General features: G+C 34.3%; 1 protein-coding gene across 1 annotated transcript in view; it reads left to right on the top strand.

Moving 5' to 3' along the window:
* The window catches only part of LOC135846713 (lachesin-like), a 311,535-nt gene extending 290,702 nt beyond the window's left edge, over positions 1 to 20,833 (top strand). Inside the window, exons 9-11 of the mRNA XM_065365955.1 lie at positions 8,635 to 8,721; positions 8,808 to 8,861; positions 17,969 to 20,833. Coding sequence (XP_065222027.1) covers positions 8,635 to 8,721; positions 8,808 to 8,861; positions 17,969 to 18,162 — 335 coding nt within the window. The 3' untranslated portion in view covers positions 18,163 to 20,833. The remainder of the gene's footprint in view (positions 1 to 8,634; positions 8,722 to 8,807; positions 8,862 to 17,968) is intronic.
* Positions 20,834 to 22,218: the final 1,385 nt, after the last annotated feature.

Below are 22,218 nucleotides of genomic sequence, written 5' to 3'. Positions count from 1 at the left end.
CACTTCCATATTTCTCATAGTGTCTGTCAATAATAAGTTTCATTCCTTCAATTTTTGGCTTCTGGCTTTCTCTGCACCTGTGTGTTTCTTGAATGGCGATCACATCTATGTTCAGGTTCTTGACCATTTCAGCTAGTATAACTTCCTTTGGCCCTGACAGGCCCTCTATGTTTATGGACATGATCCTTAAGGGAGGTGTCATCGTCGGAGGCCCTGAGAAGGGCCGTTTTAACCCGGGAGTGATTAGCCAGTAGTTGAACTTCTGTTTCCAGGGGGTGTCAGCTTATCGAGAAAATTTATTCACAGTTCTTAAAAAAGGCATTCGCGGAGGCTCATCCCTTGCCCCCCACAGGCCTGAGTAAAACGAGGGCAAAAGATTGCAAAAATTTATCATTAAAAAAAAGTTAAAATAGTATTTTTTGGATCAAACTTTGGTATCTTGGGCTCCCTGCCGATCGCCGGGTGATATTGTAGGCCAGTCCACTCCAGTATTTTAGCTATTAAAAAAAAAAAAATAGATGAATATTGTTTGAGTATTTATCATAGATTGTCTATTTATCCACCTGAAGAAGCAAGGGTTTTTTTGAAACACCCTGTATTTGCATTGTATAATATTAGAACGTTCACGTTGTAGGGCAATGTAATATCTCTCTCACAAAACATAAGTATATCCATCGTCTCGTGTTCGAGAAAAAAATTTAAAAAAAAACAGCTTTTATCCACCAAAACTCTTCCCTGCAGTGGGGTAACAAAAGGAATTCGGTTATTCTTAAAATCTATGTAGCAGACTGCTAAAAGAGTAAACTTATTTTTTTTCACGTGGTTCTGGTTGTTCATCTCTTGCGAAACAAATAGTATTTTCTACGAGTAATATCGTTAAAAGCAATCCTTTTTATTATAAAATGGCAGCTTTAGAGAAAATAATTCTAAGCAAACGAATACAGGCGAATGATTAGCGTATATTTGTAGGTGAAGCGCACCTCTTTACGCTGCCCACCTCACTCTGTCCCGCTACTTCTCAGTCTTTGGTATGGTAAAATAAACAAAATGTCGTCTGTTTGGCAACATACCCTGGTAAATAAATTTTTACCCTTTTTTTTTCATTTTTTATGCTTAGTTTAGGTGGTGGAAAGCCTGTATACGTATAGAGAAGGGCAACAACGAGGACAAAGTACGACATACCGTAATGATTGATAAATCGCTATTGTACGTTTTGCACGTTGGGTCGTGTTGTTGTTGTTTTTGTTAGGTAGGTACTGCTGTTACTGCGGCCAAAGTCATATTTCGCATATTTATTTGGATGGGATATTTTTCATCGTCTGCTTGACCCTTCGGAATATCGCGCAATACCGAGTAAATTATCGCGTTTACCGTGGCGCACGTTGCCCGAAGTAGAATCCACCTCGCCTGGGCTAATTCATCATAACTGGGGCCAATTTATCGTGCAAACTATGAAGAGTATAGGTATAAAGCCGGAGAATTTTTCGACTCGATTTTTCACGTACTTGTTTCAATTCTTCGGACGCGTGGCTGCGAAATGCGTCAAATAAATTGGCTATCAGTTGATAACTGGCACGTAGTCTTGGTGCACTGCTGATACCTCTTCTACCTCTACCTATACCGAAGACGAAGAATAGCTGTACAAATGTACCTTACACAAGGTGTAGAGGCATCCGTGCTAAAGGAGCTGCTCCAGCACGAATTTCACAGCCCCTTGTATTATTACAACGGTTGCGTTGCCTTCTTCGAATACATCAAGCTATTCTCCACACCTTGATGTAATGCGAATTCTAATACTATCATTTATCTACGTCCGATCGCGCACCTTCGAACCATCGCACCATCTCACTCGTTCAATTTACTAGCTGCTTCACCTTCACGAGCATAGCGAGCTCAAAATAAACGCTTTTTTTTTCACCAAACATTCTCTCTAGAGTGGTTGCTTTTCGTCTCATCGTTTCTCTTATGTACTCGTACCTACCTCGCCGTGTTATAGTATGCCTTTTTACACTCTAACCCTGCTCACCCTCTTCTTCCTGTCGTACCCCCTGTTTTATGAAGAACGCTTCCCTGCGATGCCAGCGTTTCGATGATGAACCCGTATAGAGTGGTTTGAGTGGATGGTGAAAACGAATTCCACCTCATCGGTGTGATTTTTATTATACGTAAGTGAAGAATATGGTGTGCGTTGCTACGTATATACTTTATTAAATGCCAGTTGTTTGTCGACAGTCTCGAGATTCTGCGATCAATTTTTCTTTTTTCGAGATTATAGGTACGTATTTTATTAGAGGAAGACGTTTTCTTGCTAGTTAACAGGATCAAATTTCTTTTGAGCTGGTTTCAATTATTCAGTGTGACTTGTCGGCTTGCAGTTGTCTTGATGTGTCGAGTAACCAAGAGGACACACTGAGAAATCGAGCCCAAAAAATAAATTAATATTCGAACTCAGCGACACAGATAGTCAGAGATACCTATTCAAAATTGTCAAAAAGCAGTGTTTTTGGCGAAAAATTGTCGAAAATTTTCTTCTGACGTTAACGAAGAAGCCCTAATAGTTTTTGTAAAAATGAACGAAAAAAACCCCGTTGTTGGGTAAAATTTCAAAAATTCCCATTTCTGCCAAAATTATCAAAAAATCACGAATTTTTGTAAAAAATTGCTAAAAAAGCAGCAGTTTTTTGCAAAAATGTTCACAAAATCTTATCGCAAGAAAAATTGTCAAAAAAGTCTCATTTTTGCCAGAAATGTACGGAAGTTTCTTTTTTGAAAAAATTATTAAAAAAATCATATCCTATGTCAAAATTGCCATAAAAGTCATGTTTTAGGCCAAATGAGAATTTGGCAAAAGGCAGCTTTTTGTATACCATAAAAAAATTGAACTCTTGAAAATTTAAGAAAAAAATTTACTTTGTTAAAATTCTTGAACAAGTAACCAAAAGTTACGATCCCTGACTTTTCAACCCCTATCCAAGCCCTTTCCATCAAGAAAACGTGCAGGTGGAGAGGTAATCATTCAACCTGTACATTTAGAGGGTGTAGTACAGATACGTCATTTTTGAGATTTCAACCTTTCACCTCCGCCCTCTCCCTCTCACCTCCCTCTTTTCGAGCAAAAAAGTTGATTCTAGGGACTTTTTTTAAAACAGTTTTTGTTTTCTGGCTTGGTTTTTTTTTGTACTTCCTTCCTTTCGAGGGGGGGGGGAGATGCTAAATTGGAGTTTTCAAGTCCCCAATTTTCACCCCCCCCCCATGTGTTTTGAGAAAAATATCACTTCTTCTGCTCTTCAAGTAGTAGTGTTCCATAATTCAAAATTTTCAGTGTGGCAATTTGGACTGTGCATGACAAGAGTAGCCACGTAGCGGAAATCATGAGAACTACAACAAGCGGTATAGATGCTGAAAATTTAACATTGTCTCTTATGGAAGGAGCTCAGTTTTCATACGTTTTTCAATAAAATCTTCAAAAGTGTTGATTTTTGGAAGAAAATCATCTGAATTTTTGTTTTCCTCGTGAAATTACCTTTAAAATGACGTTTTGTAATTGTAATTTAATGGGCTCTGAATGTTTCTTTGATCATAAATGTGATGAAAAAATGGTGATAAAAGTCTAATAATATCACGAATCACGAGCGATAATTAACGATTACACATCACATAACAAACAAAGCAAAGAAGTAAGTATACATATTCTGGTAGTAAATTTCACGAGGAATACAAAACTTCTACTCAAATTGGCTGAAAAACTAATATTCTTCAGCATTTTATTAATAATCGAACAGAAATGGTAATGTTCCATAACAAGCAATGTTAAAATTCAAGCGGTATACCGATTGCTGCTTCTTATCAGTGGCAGCACACTAGCGCGCCAACCCTATGCACGGCCCGAATTTCAATTGATTTTATATTTAAATAATTTCGGCCTAAAAAAATTCAACATTTTTTGAAAAAATTACCAATTTTTTTTTTAATTCTTCAATTGTTTTTTAGTTTTTATGGCAATTTTTCGATGTTTTCAAACTTTCTTTTGGAGGAACTGCGTTTCCCTGCGCCCCCTCTCCCCCCAAATGAGCCATGTTTTTATTTATTTGCTGGAACGCCTGCCAATTTAATCTTGGAGGCTTAAAATTGGCATGAACATTTCTTAAGTGCATTAAAATAGTCATGATCTTTTTGGGAGTTCCGATCATTCAACCCTTCCCCCACCCCTCTCCTCATGCAACAGTTTTCAATTTTTTATCATCGTTGAAGCCCCTAAAAAATTGACTGAGGAAGATGACATTTTTTCAATGAGCAAAAAAGTATATTTTATTTGTGTTTTTTTTTTCATATTTTTTGATTTTCAGTCATCGCTGGAGCTCCTTTCCAAATTAACACAGTGTAGGGGGAGAAAGTAATTATGCGCATTTTCTCTCTGTCATCTCTGGTTGTACTCGTAAAATGCACATGTCCGTGTCCAAAATGTGGGGGGCACATCTTAAAATCGAACACATTACTTTTGTTGATTCTCAATATAATTGCATTTCTTCGCATAAACGCAATTATCCACCAACATTATGTCCTCTGACTCTTTCCTAAGGAGGCTCCTGAACCATAACAAGTACACGATTTAACCCTTTTGCACCGGCTGGGACAGCATATGTCCCAGCAACCTTGAACAAGTCTGCTGGGAACTTCTGGGACACATTTTTCCCACAGACTGGGTCCCATCAGTAGAGTAAAGTGTCAGGAATCAATTGAGACCACTCCCAATTTTTTCGCTCGTGTTATAGCAAAACTGTGAATTATTCTTTCCACAAAAACGTGTTTTTTAGTAAAAATGTGAAATCTGAGCAACCAGTTGGTAGTAATTAAAAATTTATTGCTAACACAGGGAGTGATTGTGCCTGGCAACGAATTTATATTTGAAAATAGATAGAGTAAGCTACATTTTGGTGTAAAAAAAATTAATTTTGATTTATTTTTGAGGGAGCAAATTCAAAAACAAAAACGTAAATAAGTTTTATTCAATAATTTTTTGATATTTTTGAGCTGTTTTGGGTGTTATTTTTACAAGAAATCGAAAAAAGGATGATTTAAGTCTGTCAGGAATGTTTTTCTGCATATTTTGTCCAAATTTCATCGAATTTGATGCATTACTCACAGAGAAATCCTCTGTCAAAGGAAATTGATGTCTCAATTTTGGTAAAATTTCATAAAAATTTCAATTTTTTGAAATTTTAAGATTTTATTAGCAAAAGTGAGTTTTTTTGAAATTTCTTCTCATTTGCATCCAAAATACAAATTTTTTATATGACTTTTTGCATACTGGAATGATATTATTGGTATTGTCCCACTTGTCCCAGCAATTTTTGCAAATTTTAAGCACTGCTGGGACCTATGCTGTCCCGGGACAAATTTTCAAAGTCCACTGCTGGGACATACGTGTTCCCGCCTCAATTTCTTGAGTGTGAGTTGAGGAAAAAATCTGTAACAAACTTATATTGCTTAGAGATGCCCAAGAAACGATTTATTGTAAAAAAATTGGAGGTGGGATGCAATGGGGAACTTGATATTGTGAAGCGCGAAGTCATAAAGTAGTAGAATACGTCATAAGTTGTCCAGGTAGGAAGCCCTGGTAATAAATCATCTCAGGGATAGAAAGCGTATGAGGAAATTATGACATCAATTAGCCAAATGATAAATTCATGTATTGAAAGCGTAACACGTAATATTACAGGTTGCTCAAATCATATATACATACATGAATGAGACTTCTATAATTAAATGATAATTATAAACTTCTAATAGAAAACGTAATAAATTGAATGCATAATATAGTGGCAGGCTATCAACGTTTTAGTTGCATATTGAGCTCAAAGCTGGGAAGCTCATATACAACCACCTGTTGGGGTCTTGGTTAAGGACATCGCGTTCTCTGGATTGCCATGTCTACTGACGAGCTTTTAACCCCAACGCCCGAGTGCTAGTTACATTCCACAGTTCCTCATTTATGATCCTTCATGACTTATATCCCATGATACGGCGGAGATATAAGAACACATAAGGCGTGACTCGATATGTTGGTCCATGATGAATGAGATAAGTTCCAAGCTTCCTTACTTAGAAAGCGTATCCACAGCATAAGTTGGTATTTGTAATTCTTGGTCACTGAGGTATTCCACTGGGCAGCAAGAAGTCGAAAGCGTGAGGAGGAATGCGTATAGCAACTGGAACAGCTAGCATGGTGAGTTGTTGGAACTAACAACTGAGGAAAAAACGCTTGTGCAGGAGCTTTTATAGACGAAAGTTCAACGTAAAAGCGGCAGGGATGATGGATATTTGGCGTGAAAGTAGGGACATAACGGCGCGCATCACGTAGGTCTCATTGGCGGCAGCAAATTGATGGTGGTATTGTGGAAGGGTTGATGAGTTGCAAATATTTCTCGCGGCTAACGTCACGAATACCTTAATAAAATGCGTATGACGTCACGAATACCTTGTAGAATTTGTAGAAACGTTCATTTTCTACTGCCTATAGTGGAAAAAGTGATCATTTCTACCGCTACAACAGGAGGCTAAAATCTCACTAATTCAGCAAAGACCTTCATTTTGAGTTGAAAATCACTCAGAAAGAATGTTAGCCTTGAAAATGCCTCTGGAGGAGAGAAATGAGCTCTCAAAGGGGAGACATTTTTGAAAAAACAAGTTTTTTTTCACTCCTGTCATTAATCAACCTGTTTTGGTAAAAATGATCCAGTCCCAATTGAAAGTATTTGAGATTTTGCGTCGATCAATGCTATTGCCATCAAAATCCAAAACCACTTTTAGGGTTCTACTGAGCGGTTAAAAATTGGCAATTCGCCAATTTTTGGATAAAATTCACGTTTTGAAAATTTTTACTTCGTCAAAGTTATCTAAAAATGTTTTTAAGAATCACTTCTGAAATATTTTGGTTACATTAGTGCCAATTTTTTGGCCATTATTGCAAATTTCAAAAAACTGAAAAAGTTTTATAATAAGTTTTTGAATAGTTTTTGGCTATTTTCCTCGATTTTTTTGAAATCGATAATAACGGCCAAAAAATTCGCACCACTGCATTCCAATATACTTCTCCAGTTCCAAGAAAATTTTTTAATATTTTGGAATAATTAATAAATAATGCGATGCATTGGCAAAGAAAAAATTTTCAAGGCATGAGAGCAATTTTTCCCAGAGCAAGTTGGGTACTTTCTAAATTTGAAACAGTCAATTTCACTGCTTAGCAGTCACGACATTTTGCCTTTTTAAAGCAGTAGTTTTTTTTTACTGCAAAACAGTGAAAAATTACTGAATTGGTCAGTAAAAAATCATTTTGACTGACCAATTCAGTCATTTTTCACTGTTTTGCAGTAAAAAAAAACTACTGCTTTAAAAAGGCAAAATGTCGTGACTGCTATATAAGCAGTGAAATTTGACTGCTTTAAATTTAGAGAGTAGTGACAGAAGCGAAAAAACCACAATTTTTTCGAAAATACCTACCTCCTCTTTGAGAGTTTCTTTCTCTCCTTCAAAAGCACCTTGTGAGCTACAATTTTTGGTGAGTAGGTATTCATAACTTTCAACTCAAACGAAGATCGCTACTGGATACAGACTGAAAATTTCAAGCTCGTATCTCAAAACACTGCCTATATTTTATTAAAACAATTCGGTGATTTTTGATTAAGAATCGAACTCTGCGAGGAGAATGTTAGAAATAACTTTCGAAACAGGAACAACCCCCCCCCCCCTCCCACACACAAATGAATAACAAATGGCAATGACAATGACCCAAAATGAGCAAAATTCAAACAAAAGATAAGTATATTCAGCATCTCAGCAAAAGCATTCTCACTCCTAGCAACACTTTTCTTTCCAACCTCGTCCATTAAGAACTTGGGTACCTACACCAAGAAAATTCCGAATATCGAAATCGCACAGCGCACATGGCGCAGCAAAGGGAGCACCGCTCTGCATTCAAAGGCAAAGGGCGAAGACAGGCAGGGTTCGCGGTGGCACCATCGGTAGATAGTTACCGCCGAAAACCGTTGGCGAAATGTGTAAATAAAAGCCCTTTAAGATTTGCATTAATACGCTCTTTCACGCCGGCGAGCTTTTAAAAAATGCATAAAATCCGCCAGATTTATAAATAATTTGAGAAAATTGCTCGAATAAGCGTAACGGTAATCTCGTCGAGTACTTTTTGTGAGCCGACTTTCAAACTAATTACCGTAAACTCGCTAAGTTTTGAAATTAGCCGTTGCGTTTTCTCGAGCCAGAATGGGCCCGAACGATGGAAAAAGATGGCAAGGTATTAGAGGCTATGGGATTGAGTGAACGGCTGCGTTATAGACGAAAAATGCCATTCAATTCGTATTTTCTCGCTTTGCTATCACGTATCCGGGCGTGTTTTTCAATCGCTAGATCTAATTTAGTCGACGAAGACGACGAGTACGAATTTACATAGCACGACGAATAATATATTTTAAACGTTGAAAGGGGGAAAACCGAATACACGATATATTTTTTACCAGTCGATTTGTAAATACCGACGACGACGCAGAAACGTCGCGTCGAGTCACAATTTTCTGCACCAACTCGACTGAAGGTAATTTGTTTTTTTACTTTTCATTACAGAAATCAAAATTCCAACCACTACGCCAACTACCACGACAACCACTACAGAAGCCACAACGACCAAAACGACGACGACGACTACGAGAAGTAAGTCAGCTTTTAAGCTTTTATAATCGTTTCAGCTGTTTTACAAAATTGTACCTACTCGACTCACGGTGGTATTTTTTTTGCAGAGCCTACCACTACCAAATTTATAATACCGACGACTTATCCACCTCGTAAAAACAGTAAGTAAATTTTACCTCATTTTTAAGCCTTTGAGACTCGAGAAGAATCTGATAGATGACAATTGAAAAATTTCATGATTTTGGAAAGAAGTAGGGTATAACTTCGTTGAGCAAATTAAAAAAAAATTGAGGTTTACTTACTCAAAATTTAATTTTGGAATTTGGAGAAATGCTCAAAATGGGCATTTTTTCAATCCAGATTTCCAAAATGAATTTTCGATGCAGGGATACGAAAAGGAGGAGTTGCAATAAAGCCATTTTTTGGCACGAGACAGTGTTATGTTATCGACTCCCCACCACTCTTAAAATACCACAATAAACGTCCCAAATAGGAATCCATAGTCAGTTAACCCAAGATGATCATTTTTTGGGCTCGAGGGGTTCCCAAAGTTCTGAAAAAAAAGAATTTTAGGAACCACTGAGTACATATATCATTTTCAAAACCTTTTTCAGCGTAAAATATCTGTTTGAACTCGATAAACGTTATGCGAGGTGATTTTCCTATTTTCAACCCTCGGGGGCAGAAATGGGGTGGGGTTGATTTCTGGAAAATTTTGGAATCGTCATTTTGAGCCTACCCCTTTGAACCCCTCTAAAAAGCCTTTTATAGTTTATTAGTATCTGAAAGAGCTCCATATATCCTACCAAATTTTAATCTCAATAGACTTTTGCTCTTCAATTTTACAATTTTTCGTAATTTCGATATAATTTGAGAACCCCTGGAAAACTAGAAATCTGCGATTTGCGCCAAACGTAACGTTTTCAGGCATATATTCAATTATCAAGATAAAAAGATCAATTAAGCTTCCTATAAATTCGTAATTTGAACCCTTTTTTTTGGAGCCCCTCACTTTAGACACCCCTAAAAAAGGTGTTTATGCATATTTTTTTGTAACAACAAAAGAAATGTAGATGATACTTAAATCCAAATAAAATTTTTTGATCGCCAAAAAAAATTCCAGAAAAATAAGTTATCTACTTATTTTATTTTAAAAAAATCGGAAAAATAAATTTTATGAATGGGAAGTCTTTCATTTTTTGAAAAAAAAGTTGAATTTGAAAAAGTATCACTTTCCAAAAAAATCTGGTTTCTCGCAGAAATTGCTAAAAATTGTGAAAAAGTTATAGTCATTTTAGTTGCTAAAATTGTGATGGATGAAATTCTGAGATTTAAGTCTTCGAAAAGACGTTAAAATAACGTTTTCATGATTTCAACAAAGTAAAAAATAAAAATCCCAGAATTTGACCAAAAAAAGCTCAATTTTGAAAGTTACGAGAAAAATCAAATGAAAAATTATCGAGCACTTGCTTGTGTGTTTCAAACGCAAATTCTTCAATTTATTTGAAAAAATATGCATAAACATCTTTTTTAGGGGTGCCTAAAGTGGGGGGCTCTAAGAAAAAGTTCCAAAATTATGAATACACAACTTTTTCATCTATAAATAATCGAATATACATCTCAAAACGTTACGTTTGGCGCAAATCGTAGGTTTCTAGTTTTCCAGGGGTTCCCAAAATATCTAAATTACAAAAAGTTGGAAAATTGGATTTTTGAGTACCAGCGAAAATTTTTATCGAGCTCAAAATTTGGTAGGATGGAGGCCTTTCAGATAATAATCAAGTGTAAATAGCTTTTTAGCGGGGTTCGAAGGGGTAGATCCAAAATGGTGGTTTCAAAATTTTCAAAAAATTGAAACCTCTCTCATTTCTGCCCCCAAGGGTCGAAAATAGAAAAATCTCCTCGAATAACATTTATCGGGTTCAAACAGATATTTTACGCTAAAAACGTTTTTGAAAATAATACTCAGTGGTTCCTAAAATCATCTTTTTATTCGCAACTTTGGGAACCCCTGGAGCCCAAAAAATGGTCATTTTGGGTTAATCAACCACGGATTCGTATTTGGGGCATTTATTACAACATTTTAAAAGTGGTTGAGTCGATAACTAACTGGTGCCAAAAAATAGCCTTATCGCAACTCCTCCTTTTGTTTTTTTGGTCAAAATTTTCAAAAATTTGTCTTTCTTTTTTCCAGAATTACTGAATTTTGCTTTTTACAAAATTGCCAAAAATCTTGTTTTTTTTCCAAATATTGCTATACTTAAGTTTTCTATTTTTTTTCAAAGTTTCCTTTCGTGTCTTTTTGTGAAATCCCCCCCTTTCAAACTAGCCCAAATCGCTAAAAATTGATGAAATGTTCTACTGTTTTTGTTTTTTGTTGTTTTTTTTTGATGAAATTGTGAACAAGTTTTGCTTTTTTGGTCAAAATCACTAAAAAGATCTTGCTTGGACATAAAAAAATCCACAAATTTTTAAGTAGAAGCTTTTTGTGAGAATTTTTGAAAATTTTATAGAATTTATCTGTTACATCAAGTTTGACCAAAATGTATACCTACTGATTTAAGAATTTGTTGGTCTATTTCCATCAAAATTCCAGAATGAAATTTTATTCCATCTGGTAAATTTTCACATCTTAAAAAGTTTGATTTTTTGTGTAAGAGCTTTTTGTGAAAAATTTTCAAGATTTTTAGGAGCTTATTTTGGGATTTCATGTGTATAAATGCAACAAGTAGCTCAAATGTTGGTATTGAAGTGAGATCTATACTACCTATCTTACTACGACCCAAAATTCCAATATAAAATTTGACCCCACTGAGTGAGCTTTCACATTATATGTAGATTCTTTGAACTTTTATAGGTATCTAAACTTTCTGTGAAAATTTTTCAAAATTACAAAAAAAGAGATTTTTCATAGAATGACTTTGAAACTCAATTTCAAAAAAAAAAAAATTCAAATGAAAATCCCCAACGTCAAACTTTTTATTTTTGAACAAAAATTTTTTTGATTTGAAAATTATGTCACTCCAACATTTGTAATTTGTCTTAACTTGCGCGGAAAATCATTTTTTATTTTTCTCAAAATTTTGGATTTTAGATTCGAAAATTATTGACGCTGAAGTAAAATATTATTCAAAATTTTTTGATTTTCATGTTGGTATCATCTGAATAAATTTTTCTGAAAATTTTCGTATCCCTTAATCGAAAATTTATTTTGGAAATCGGGCCAGAAAAAATGCCTATTTTGAGCATTTCCTCAAATTCCAAAATTTTCATCCGTCAGATTCGTCTTGAGTCTCAAAGAGTTGTTTATTTATTTATAAGTAACTAAAAGAATGCACTTCCAATTGTACGAATAAAATACCATATTTTTCAAAACACGAGAGAAGAGGGCATCGAAAAAAAAAACAACAAACCGTAACCCTGAGCCAATTTATCAAAGTATCAACCGCACATACGAGAGAGTCTACCTATATCTAATTTAATTAAGAAAATTGAATGCCCGAGGCTGTTTACCATTTGTCGAATTTTCTTACGCTTCATCGCCGAAGAAAGTTCCGCACACCTCGTACCACATACCTTACCTACCTCCTCGGATTTAGCCAGCTAAAAAATAGTCTAACCATTGATTTTCGACACCCTTACTTATACGGAGCAATGACGGTAGTGGTTCGTCACACGTGTGTGAGTGTGAGTGTGAAGCATGAGAAATCGCAAACCCTTTGTTCTTTCCACTTTCATAATCAACGAAATGGCAACGCTATAAGCGAAAAAGGTCTATGGGGTTTAAGCCTTCTTCATCATATAGGTAGGTAGAGGTACACTAGCGTGAGGTGTTGCTTTTCAATTTTCTTGACTGAAATTTTTTTTCACTTTCCACTTTCTATGGCTTAGACGGTGAAAGCGATCGTAGACTTGGAGATCTGATGACTGGCAGTGTTACTTATTTGTAAACTAGGTAGCTATAAGAGTTGGTCGAAGATGAGGAACGGAACGGAGTGGAAAGGTCGACCTTTATGGGAGCATTTTAGCAACGAAAAGAGTACCTAGCGTGAATTTCAACGCGTTTTAGTGTAGATACGATATCTGCAAATTGACTGAATAATTTTAACGTTGGGTATTCCCTAATTCACTTTTCCTATACACCTGAAATCGAAGTTATCGATTGTGAAAATTTAAGTGAAGCGACGACAGCGCATGCGAGTGAATTTTTTATCGAATCGGACCTTGGAAAAAATTTTTGTTTCGGAAATCAAAGTAAAAGAAAACCAAAGTTTACGAGGAAACTAAATGTTACATCTCAACTCTGACGACCATAAACAAAGATTTAACACTACATATTTCAATTTTTAAGCACTCGATCAAAAAAGGGCAATAACCCCAAAATTAAATAACAGATAAAATGTCTGATCCTCCCCCCTCCTCCAGGAAAAAAAAAATTGTAAACTTATCACGGATTTTTTGAACCTCTTTAACCAATTTTCAGTTTTTTGCAATCGTGAAAAAATTTTGTGAAAATGGGTGCAGAGTCTCCTCTCCAAGGAAAGATTTAAATCATGGATATATGTTTCATGCTTAAGTCAATGTTTATATTTGTAATTTCAAACTCTGACATAATCTCCACTCAACACCTTCTATTTTACTGCCCCTCCCTCAAACATCAAACAGATGGAAAATATTTTTAGATTCATCAAATACCTAAATCAATCTTTCGAACCAAATCTTGACAAACCACTCGAAACAGGGCGTAGAAATCCTGGCAATTATACACACCTAGTAGGTACATATCATATGTACATATAAAAAAATGTAAAAAAAATCAAGAAAAAATCTGAAAAAACATTGGAAAGCCTTTTTTGAAAATTTCATAGGAATTATTTTGATGATTCATTCATTTACCCCCTCCTAATTTGTCATATTGTCAAAAAATCAACAGGACTTTTTCAAGTTTTCAAAAGTCTGACACTTTCAAAAAAAGTTTAACTTCGAAGTTTTGAAATTGTGGACGAATATTTTTAAAACTGCTCTCAAATTACCTCTAAAATGCCAATAAAAAAGGTTTTTTGCAAGTTTCGGCACTATCGAGCAAATCAAATTTTTTTTGAAAATGAATAATATGTACAGAAATATTTAAATACCTATAGGTACAAATTATTTATTTTTTTTTAAATTAAAATTTTATTTAATAATTTAAAATCTTTTTTTATTCAAATCTAACTTAGGTATTAAATAAACACAAATTTTAGTTCTTTTTTTTTTAAAGACTCCAAAGTTTAGCATTATACCAAGAAATTTCATTGAACCTAAACTCAGAACTGGGAAGATTTGACGTGAAATACCTACTGAAGACTTCATTTTTAGTCCGGCATATGACAATAGGAGTGATTGCACCCCCCCCCTCCCCTCACCGATCCTCCGGGACAACTTTTTTCTTAAAGGGGACATCCTAAGGAACATTTTAAAGCAAACTTGCCAAAACAAAGTTGGCCTTATTTACAAAATGGCGGCCATTTTGATTGACAGGTCAGCCGAAACAGCAGATTTTGCGTTTTATAACATAGGACTTGCACGAACTTTTTCAAACTTTACAAAGGTAGATCGAAAGATCATGCAAAAATTTATCACCTGTAAAAATTTCAAGTGCTAAAGTGCGTTTTTCGATTTTTGGTGAATTTCTAAAAATCCAATTTAGGCCAAAAATGAGGGAAAAAATCAAAATTTTACCAAATTGACCAAGAATGCTGAAATTTGAGATGTACCCTATTTTCGACATGCCAAATCGATTGGAAATGGTTTCAACCCGTTTTGAACAGTGCTGGAGCCTCCAGCAGATTTTTGAATCCCACAAAATTCCATCAAATTGGAGTTGTAAAGCTGAAATTTATTCTAAAAACTAATTTCAATACGCTACGAAGTACTGCAAGTGAATTTCAAGTCGTTTTGGATTCTCCAGCGACTTTTTGAAAATTCCTAAAGCCTCCAGCAGATTTTCGAAATTTTAAATTTTCACAAAATTTCATCAAATGAAGATGGAAACCTGAAATTTACGACTTCTGGTGGATTTCAAGACATTTTAGAGCCTCCAACGACTTTCTTGAGAATTACTGGAGCCTCCAGTAGATTTTTGAAACTTTAAATTTTCACAAAATGTCATCAAACTAAGATGGAGAGTCAAAATTCATTCTGCAAACTAATTTCAATACGCTACGAAGTTGACTTCTGGTGAATTTCAAGTCGTTTTGGAGCCTCCAGCAACTTTTTGAAAGGTTGTATGACGTTTTTCTGGAAAATTGAAATTTCCTAAAAGTAGCTGGAAGCTTCAAAACCATTTGAAACCACCATGTAGTCTGCGAAGTATATTTCAGCTTGCCAACTACATTTGATAAATTAATATTGGGGAAATTTCAAGTTTCAAAAATTTACTGGAGGCTCCAGTAATTTTCAAAAAAGTCGCTGGAGGCCCTAAAATGACTTGAACCCACTTGAAGTCGTCTTCAGAGGGTTTTAAATTGGAGTGAAGAGTAAATTTCAGCTTTCCATCTCCATTTTGATGAAATTTTGTGAAAATTTCAAGTTTCAAAAATTTACTGGAGGCTGCAGCAATTTTCAAAAAAAGTCATTGGAGGCCATAAAATTACTTGAACCCACCTGAAGACGTCTTCAGAGGGTGTTAAAATTGGAGTTGTAGAGTAAATTTCAGCTTTCCATCTCCATTTGATGAAATTTTGTGAAAATTTCAAATTTCAAAAATCTGCTGGAGGTTTCAGGAATTTTCAAAAAGTCGCTGGAGGCTCCAAAACGACTTGAAATTCACCTGCAGTACTTCGTAGCGTATTGAAACTAGTTTTTAGAATAAATTTTAGCTTTACAACTCCAATTTGATGGAATTTTGTGGGAATTTCGAGTTTCCAAAATCTGCTGGAGGCTCCAGAACTGCTCAAAACGGGTTGAAACTGTTGCCAATCGATTTGGCATGTCGAAAATAGGCTACATCTCAAATTTCAGCTTTCTTGGTCAATTTGGTAAAATTTTGATTTTTTCCCTCATTTTTTGCCTAAATTGGATTTTCAAAAATTCATCAAAAATCGAAAAACGCACTTTAGCACTTAGAATTTTGACAGGTGATAAATTTTTGCATGACTTTCGATCTACCTTTGTAAGGTTTGAAAAACTTTTTGCAAGTCCCATGTTGAAACGCAAAATCTGCTGTTTCGGCTGACCTGTCAATCAAAATGGCCGCCATTTTGTAAATAAGGCCAACTTTTTTTTGGGCAAGTTTGCTTCAAAATATTCCTTAGGATGTCCCCTTCAAGAAAAAAGTTGTCCCGGAGGATCGGCGGGGGCGGGGGTGCAATTACTCCTATTGTCATATGCCGGACTAAGTGCCAAAATCGAATGACCAGACACATTTCTGAGTACATTTTGAATTATGTACAATCATTTTGTGGCACATTTTTAAGTCTGAATTTAAAAAAAAAAACAAAAAAAATGTGTAGAAGTCTCAAAACGTGTGGTTGAATGAAAATCCTAAGATTTTTCTTCTACTGAGGACCACTTTCAACTTACCTACGTAAAAAAACTGTTTTATAACCAATGTTTTCAAAAAAAAAAAAAAAAAACATCAGCAAGGAAAAAAGTGTATTTTTTACATATTTTCACAACGATTTGATGTTTGAAAAACCCAGTTGTATTATTCAAATGTGGCCAAAAGTGATATTTTGCGAGACATCTGCTGACCATTCGGTTCTTACATCAATTTAAGTTATTTTTGGAAAATTTTAGAAAGTTCAAAACTTCGTAAAACCCTCAGTATTCGAGTTCGGACGTTGAATTTTTTTGTTTTCAAGCTCTGATGGAAAGGAATATGAGTAAAATGGATGATTGAGAGGTCCCCCTCTCAGATTTACTTCGTCTATTTCCCAATTACCTACTTCGATTAATTCTGATCCACCTTTTTTTACTTATTTGTCGGTTCAAAATTCAAATCCATATTTTCTCCACAGAATAATCCTTTAAAACTGAAAACATTTTCCCTTTCAAAAATGAATCAAAACTAGTAAAATGATTGCTCACTGGACTTGAGCTTACCTATCTTTTTTTTTTTTTTTTTTTTTGCGAATTCGAAGCATCCTACTCATTAGCACATTTCTTGAGTAAACGTTGAAAAAATATTTCGCTAGGAACACCTTGAATTCCTCGAATTGTACCATAATTCGGAATATTTGACATATTTTCTACAACAAAACAATTAGTCATTACTGTACAAGAATCCATCATTTCAACAAACAATAATAATGCACGCAAAATACTCTAAAGACGAGTTTCACTTTTTTTCCCCCTCCTTCCCACCTCACTTTCCACAAACCCGCAACAAGATCGTACGTAATTATTCGATTTGAGAAAAGAAAACGTAAAATGAGGCCTTCCAACCGGGCGTATTTCCATTACTGGAATAGGTAATTCGTATATAAAAAAGGTAACAATAGCGCAGAAGACACGAACACGTTGAAACCACTTTTTTTTTCAGCGAAAAAAGGGAAAAAAATACTACCCCACTAATAAGAAAAGTACCTCGGTACATAAAGGAGGAAAAACCTCGACGACGGGTAGTACGAGCAAAGTTAAAATTTTAATTTGGAAAATTGGAAATGCGTATCAAGTCTATTTTCGCTGTTTGTGCGAGTGTTTTTTCCTTTTTTTCTCTCTCTCGTTTCGCTGTGTGTTTGGTTCTGCAGCGAGACAAAATGTTGCTTTTGTGTAAATGTGTATAGTTGGGTAGGTAGGTATAACAAGGAAACGTCTGTCAAGTGTGCATTGCCATCAACGATATTGAAACGAATTAAATGAGACAGAAAATTTGTTATAAAAAGCTTTACATTTTGCGTAATGCTATACAACGTGGAAAAAAATTCAACTTACCTTTTGTAAATAGCGAGCTTTTGCGAAATGTCATCAAAAGAATTATTATAGAGGAATGGGATCTTGACGGGTGATTGTTTTCGTGTCAGTTTCGTGGATTTGTCTTCTTTCTCGTTCTTCTCTCGCGACGACCTTCCATTCCACGTACCATCCAGATGTATACTTTGAGCTTTTTCTTATCACTGGAGGGCTGGAGCGAGAGGTGAACTGCAGTTTCAGGATGGTGTAAATCTGTGAATTAATAATAACGACGTATAAATGAACGAGTTAATGATTAAGTAGGTAAATCAAACTACAGAGAAAATATACAAAGTTCAATGACACCATGTTCTTTTTCTCATTTCTGTTTCAGGTTACAATGAAAAATACCAGAAAAATTCGCGAGTATCTGACGACATCGTGAAAAATGCAATATCGCTGACCGATGGTTCACATTCCAAGAATTCAATGGCCGATTTCAAATTGGTCAATCATTCGGCCAGGATTACCTTTCGTACCAGTTTTATTTTCGCTTCGTTATTATTTGTTATATCAGCGGCCAGATGATTAGAACTGTAAATTAATGCTTTACCGTCCGTTTTGACGTGTTTTTTTGTTCTCCTCCTATTCTATTTTTTTTATATTCGTATATAAATTGTACATACATAAACTTTATTATACATGTTTACAGCTATACATATAATTAAGTGCAACTGTTCAAAAAAAAAGAAAAAAAACGAAAAAAAACGCAGTATTATACCGCGGAGTTGAATGTAATCGACAATAGTTCAATGAAAAAATCAAACGAACAAACAAACAAGTACCTAAATGTTAACTTTTTATGCATATCATTTTCACAGAGAGAGATAAAATTTCAGTCGGTTTTTTTCGTTTTTATACGATACATGTAAAATAGGTATATCCGATTTTGTTTCATTTTTTTTGTACCTATTTTAATAAAAAAAATCCAAGTACATACCTAACTACATTTTTTAAAACACCGATTGTTCGTTCGAACTAGTACATATTATTATACGTTTATACGATGAAAGAAATAAAATAACAACATTTGTAACATATCTAGAAAAAAAATGATTTTTACTCAATTTTTTTTGTATGTTAGTGATATCCAAAGTGAGGATTGTGATTAATAAACCAAAACCTTTTGTTGTAATTTAATCGACGGTATTTTGCTTATATAGTATTGTTATTTTCTATTATTGTATAGAATGTTTACATTTTTTTAAAATGCAAAAATTGTAACGCGAATCTATATTTGTGGCAGGGTATGTGGAAAGGGAGCTTAGAGGCAGAATGCTGTTTTTAAAAAAAATGAAATTAGGGTACTGGAACATCTTTTTTTTCATCCAATTTTGAGTTGAAGCTCTTCAGAAATGTTAAAAATATATTTATGTTCAAATATTTGAATTTATATGGAGATTTTAATCAACTTTGACAGGTCACAGGATATTTTTTCAGAAATCTCAAAAACGGCGATCCAATTATTTTGGGCTCAAAAATCTCATGAGATACTAAAAAAACATTTTCGTCGCGAAATTTGCATTTTTTGCGAATTTTTTTACACAATTTGTCAAGTTGTATTGCACTTTTTCAAGAATCTCAGAAAACATGAATCAGTTTTGAGCTAAAAAATCTTGGGAGATGCTTTGAAAAAAAAAATTGATCGAGCTATTTGATTTTTTCGCGAATGTTTTGCCCATTTCGATAGGTTGAGTGACATTTTTTTAAATCCCAAAAACTATATGATCCAATAACTTTTGAACTCGTGAAACATTCTCGTTGAAATGATTGAATTTTTCAGCAAATTTTAATCCATTTTGATCGGTTGAATGACATCTTTTCAAGAATCCTCCGAGATTTTAACTCATTTTGATAGGTCGCTCCACACTTTTTGATATTTTCAAACGTCATGGCCAAATCTTGAGCTAAAAATGATTCAGAAATGCTCAAAAAATATTTTGAATGCAATATTTGAATTTTCCTTTAAATTTCAACGCATTTCGATAGGTCATATGACATTATTTTTCAAAAATATCTGAAAACATGACCCAATTTTGGGTTCAAACATTTTCAGAAATATTCAAAAAATCATGATACTGAAATACTTGAATTTTTTCAAAATTTCAACTAATTTTGATAGGTCACGTGACATTTTTTCAAACATTCCAAAAACGAGAACTCATTTTTTTTCTGCTAAAAAATCCACAAAAATATTTTTTAAAGCATAAAAATGAAAAAAAATGATTTATGATTGGTCACATTGCACTTGTCCAAAAATTCTCGAAAATATGGCTCAATTTTTGGCTCAAAATTTTCACAAAATGCTGAAAAACATTTTGGTAGAAATAAATAATACCTTGGCAAAATTTTAAAACATATTAAAAGGTCGCATGGATTTTTTCTCAATTCCAAGTTATGGTCCAGTTTTTAATACTCAAAAATTCCAAGAAATCCTCAAAATTATTTCTGCCAAAATAATTTGAATTCATCTCAAAATTTCAATCAATTTTGATAAATTACCTGAAATTTTTTCAAAAATCACATACATGAACCTTTCTTGGGGTAGAAAATCTTAGAAAGCACTCAAAAAACATATTCGTCGAAATAATTGAATTTTATTTTCGAAATTTTACCCATTTGAATAGCTCGATTTACACTGGTTCCAAAATTCTCTAAAATATAACCCAGTTTTAGGATCAAAAATCTATAAAAAAAATAATCAATAAAAATTTCTGTTGAAAAAATTGGATATTTTCGTAAAATTTCAATCTATTTTGATCGATTTTTTTACACTTTTTCAAAAATCTCATAAATATGACCCAATTTTGGGCTCAAAATTCTTCTAATTCATACAAAAGACAGTTTCGTCACAATTTTTGAAATTTTTGTTAAATTTTAATCTACTTTGATAGATTACAAGATCACTTTTGAATAATTCTACATACAACACTCCATTGTTCTCGCTGAGGTTGGTTCGAAAAAATCAGTAAATTCATTATTACAAATCAAGCGTTTACAAAGAATGTTTTACTAAGCCCTTTCCCCTTGAAAATCGAGATTCAATTTTATTCTCATTAAATTCTCTGAAAATTTTTCTTTCTGACAACAAGCTCCCTTACCACATGGCCTGCTACATTTTTGAAATTTATGTGTACCCATTGTACGTATGTTTGCCAAAAAAACAAGTTAAATTTAAATATATACAATGTGTTTACAATTTGCGTTTAATTTTCTTCATCTTACAGGGGAACCCTTGAGGTATCCACCTCCGATTTGAACGGGACCGCGATTTTGGGAAAGAGCATGTTCTAAAACCCCCAAATCCAAATTTTCAGCTGCCCAAGTTCATTTTTCGATTTTTTGGAAAATTTTTGAAAATCCAAAATTGACTATTTTGGTGATTTATGCTTTTTTTTGAAAGTACGTACTTGATCAGAAAAAATGTTCAAAATAAGTCCTAAAACTGATATTAACCCCTCAAATCCAAATTTCACCATTTCCAGCCATTCTGGAGTCTCCAGTGCTATTTTTAAATTTCTCCAGAATTCTGAATTTGCTCCAGAAGGCGTGAATATGAAGTTGGACAGCTAAAAATCGGGTTGTGTGTTATACTCGACCTGTTTAACGAGTTTATCAACATTTGAGTCGATTCTGGAGCGGACACCTCAAGAGTGGTTTTTTGACAAACTTTTTTTAAAAATAAAAATATTCAAAAATCAAAAATTTCTCGTTTGTGATACAATTTTTGAAATTTGCGCGAATCGCAGTATTTTGTCATGAACTAAGCCCACGAGGGCGAATTGCGCCATTTCCAGCTATTCTGGAGGCTCCAGCGCGATTTTTCAATTTCTCCAGAATTTTGAATTTGATCCAGAAGGCGAGAATATGAAGTTGGGCAGCTAAAAATCGAGTTGTGAGTTATACTCGACATGTTTAACGAATTTATCCACATTTGAGCCGATTTTTGGAGTGTCCCATCAAGAGTGGTTTTTTGACCAGGTTTTTTTTCAAAATAAAAATATCTATAAATCAAAAATTTCTCCTTTGTGAGAAAATTTTTGAAATTTGCGCGAGTCGCTGTATTTCGTCATTAATTAACCATACGAGAGCAAATTTCGCCATTTCCAACCTTTCTTGGGCCTCCCTTTAATTTTTGGATATTTTTATTATGAAAAAAGCTGGTCAAAAAACCACTCTCGAGGTATCCGCTCCAGAATCGGCTCAAATGTGAATAAATTCGTAAACATGTCGAGTATAACTCACAACTCGATTTTTAGCTTCCCAACTTCATATTCACGCCTTCTGGAGCAAATTCAGAATTCTGGAGAAATTGAAAAATAGCACTGGAGGCTCCAGAATGGCTGGAAATGGTGAAATTTGGATTTGAGGGGTTAATATCAATTTTAGGACTTATTTTGAACATTTTTTCTGATCAAGTACGTACTTTTCAAAAAAAAAACATAAATCACCAAAATAGATATACTTAGTTAGTCAATTTTGGATTTTCAAAAATTCGCCAAAAATCGAAAAATGAACTTGGGCAGCTGAAAATTTGGATTTGGGGGTTTTAGAACATGCTTTTTCCAAAAACGGCGGTCCCGT

This window comes from Planococcus citri, chromosome 5, assembly GCF_950023065.1.
Source record: "Planococcus citri chromosome 5, ihPlaCitr1.1, whole genome shotgun sequence".
Taxonomy (NCBI): Eukaryota; Metazoa; Arthropoda; class Insecta; order Hemiptera; family Pseudococcidae; genus Planococcus; species Planococcus citri.
Note: the sequence above shows the minus strand (reverse complement) of the source record. Positions and strands in the feature narration are given on the sequence as shown.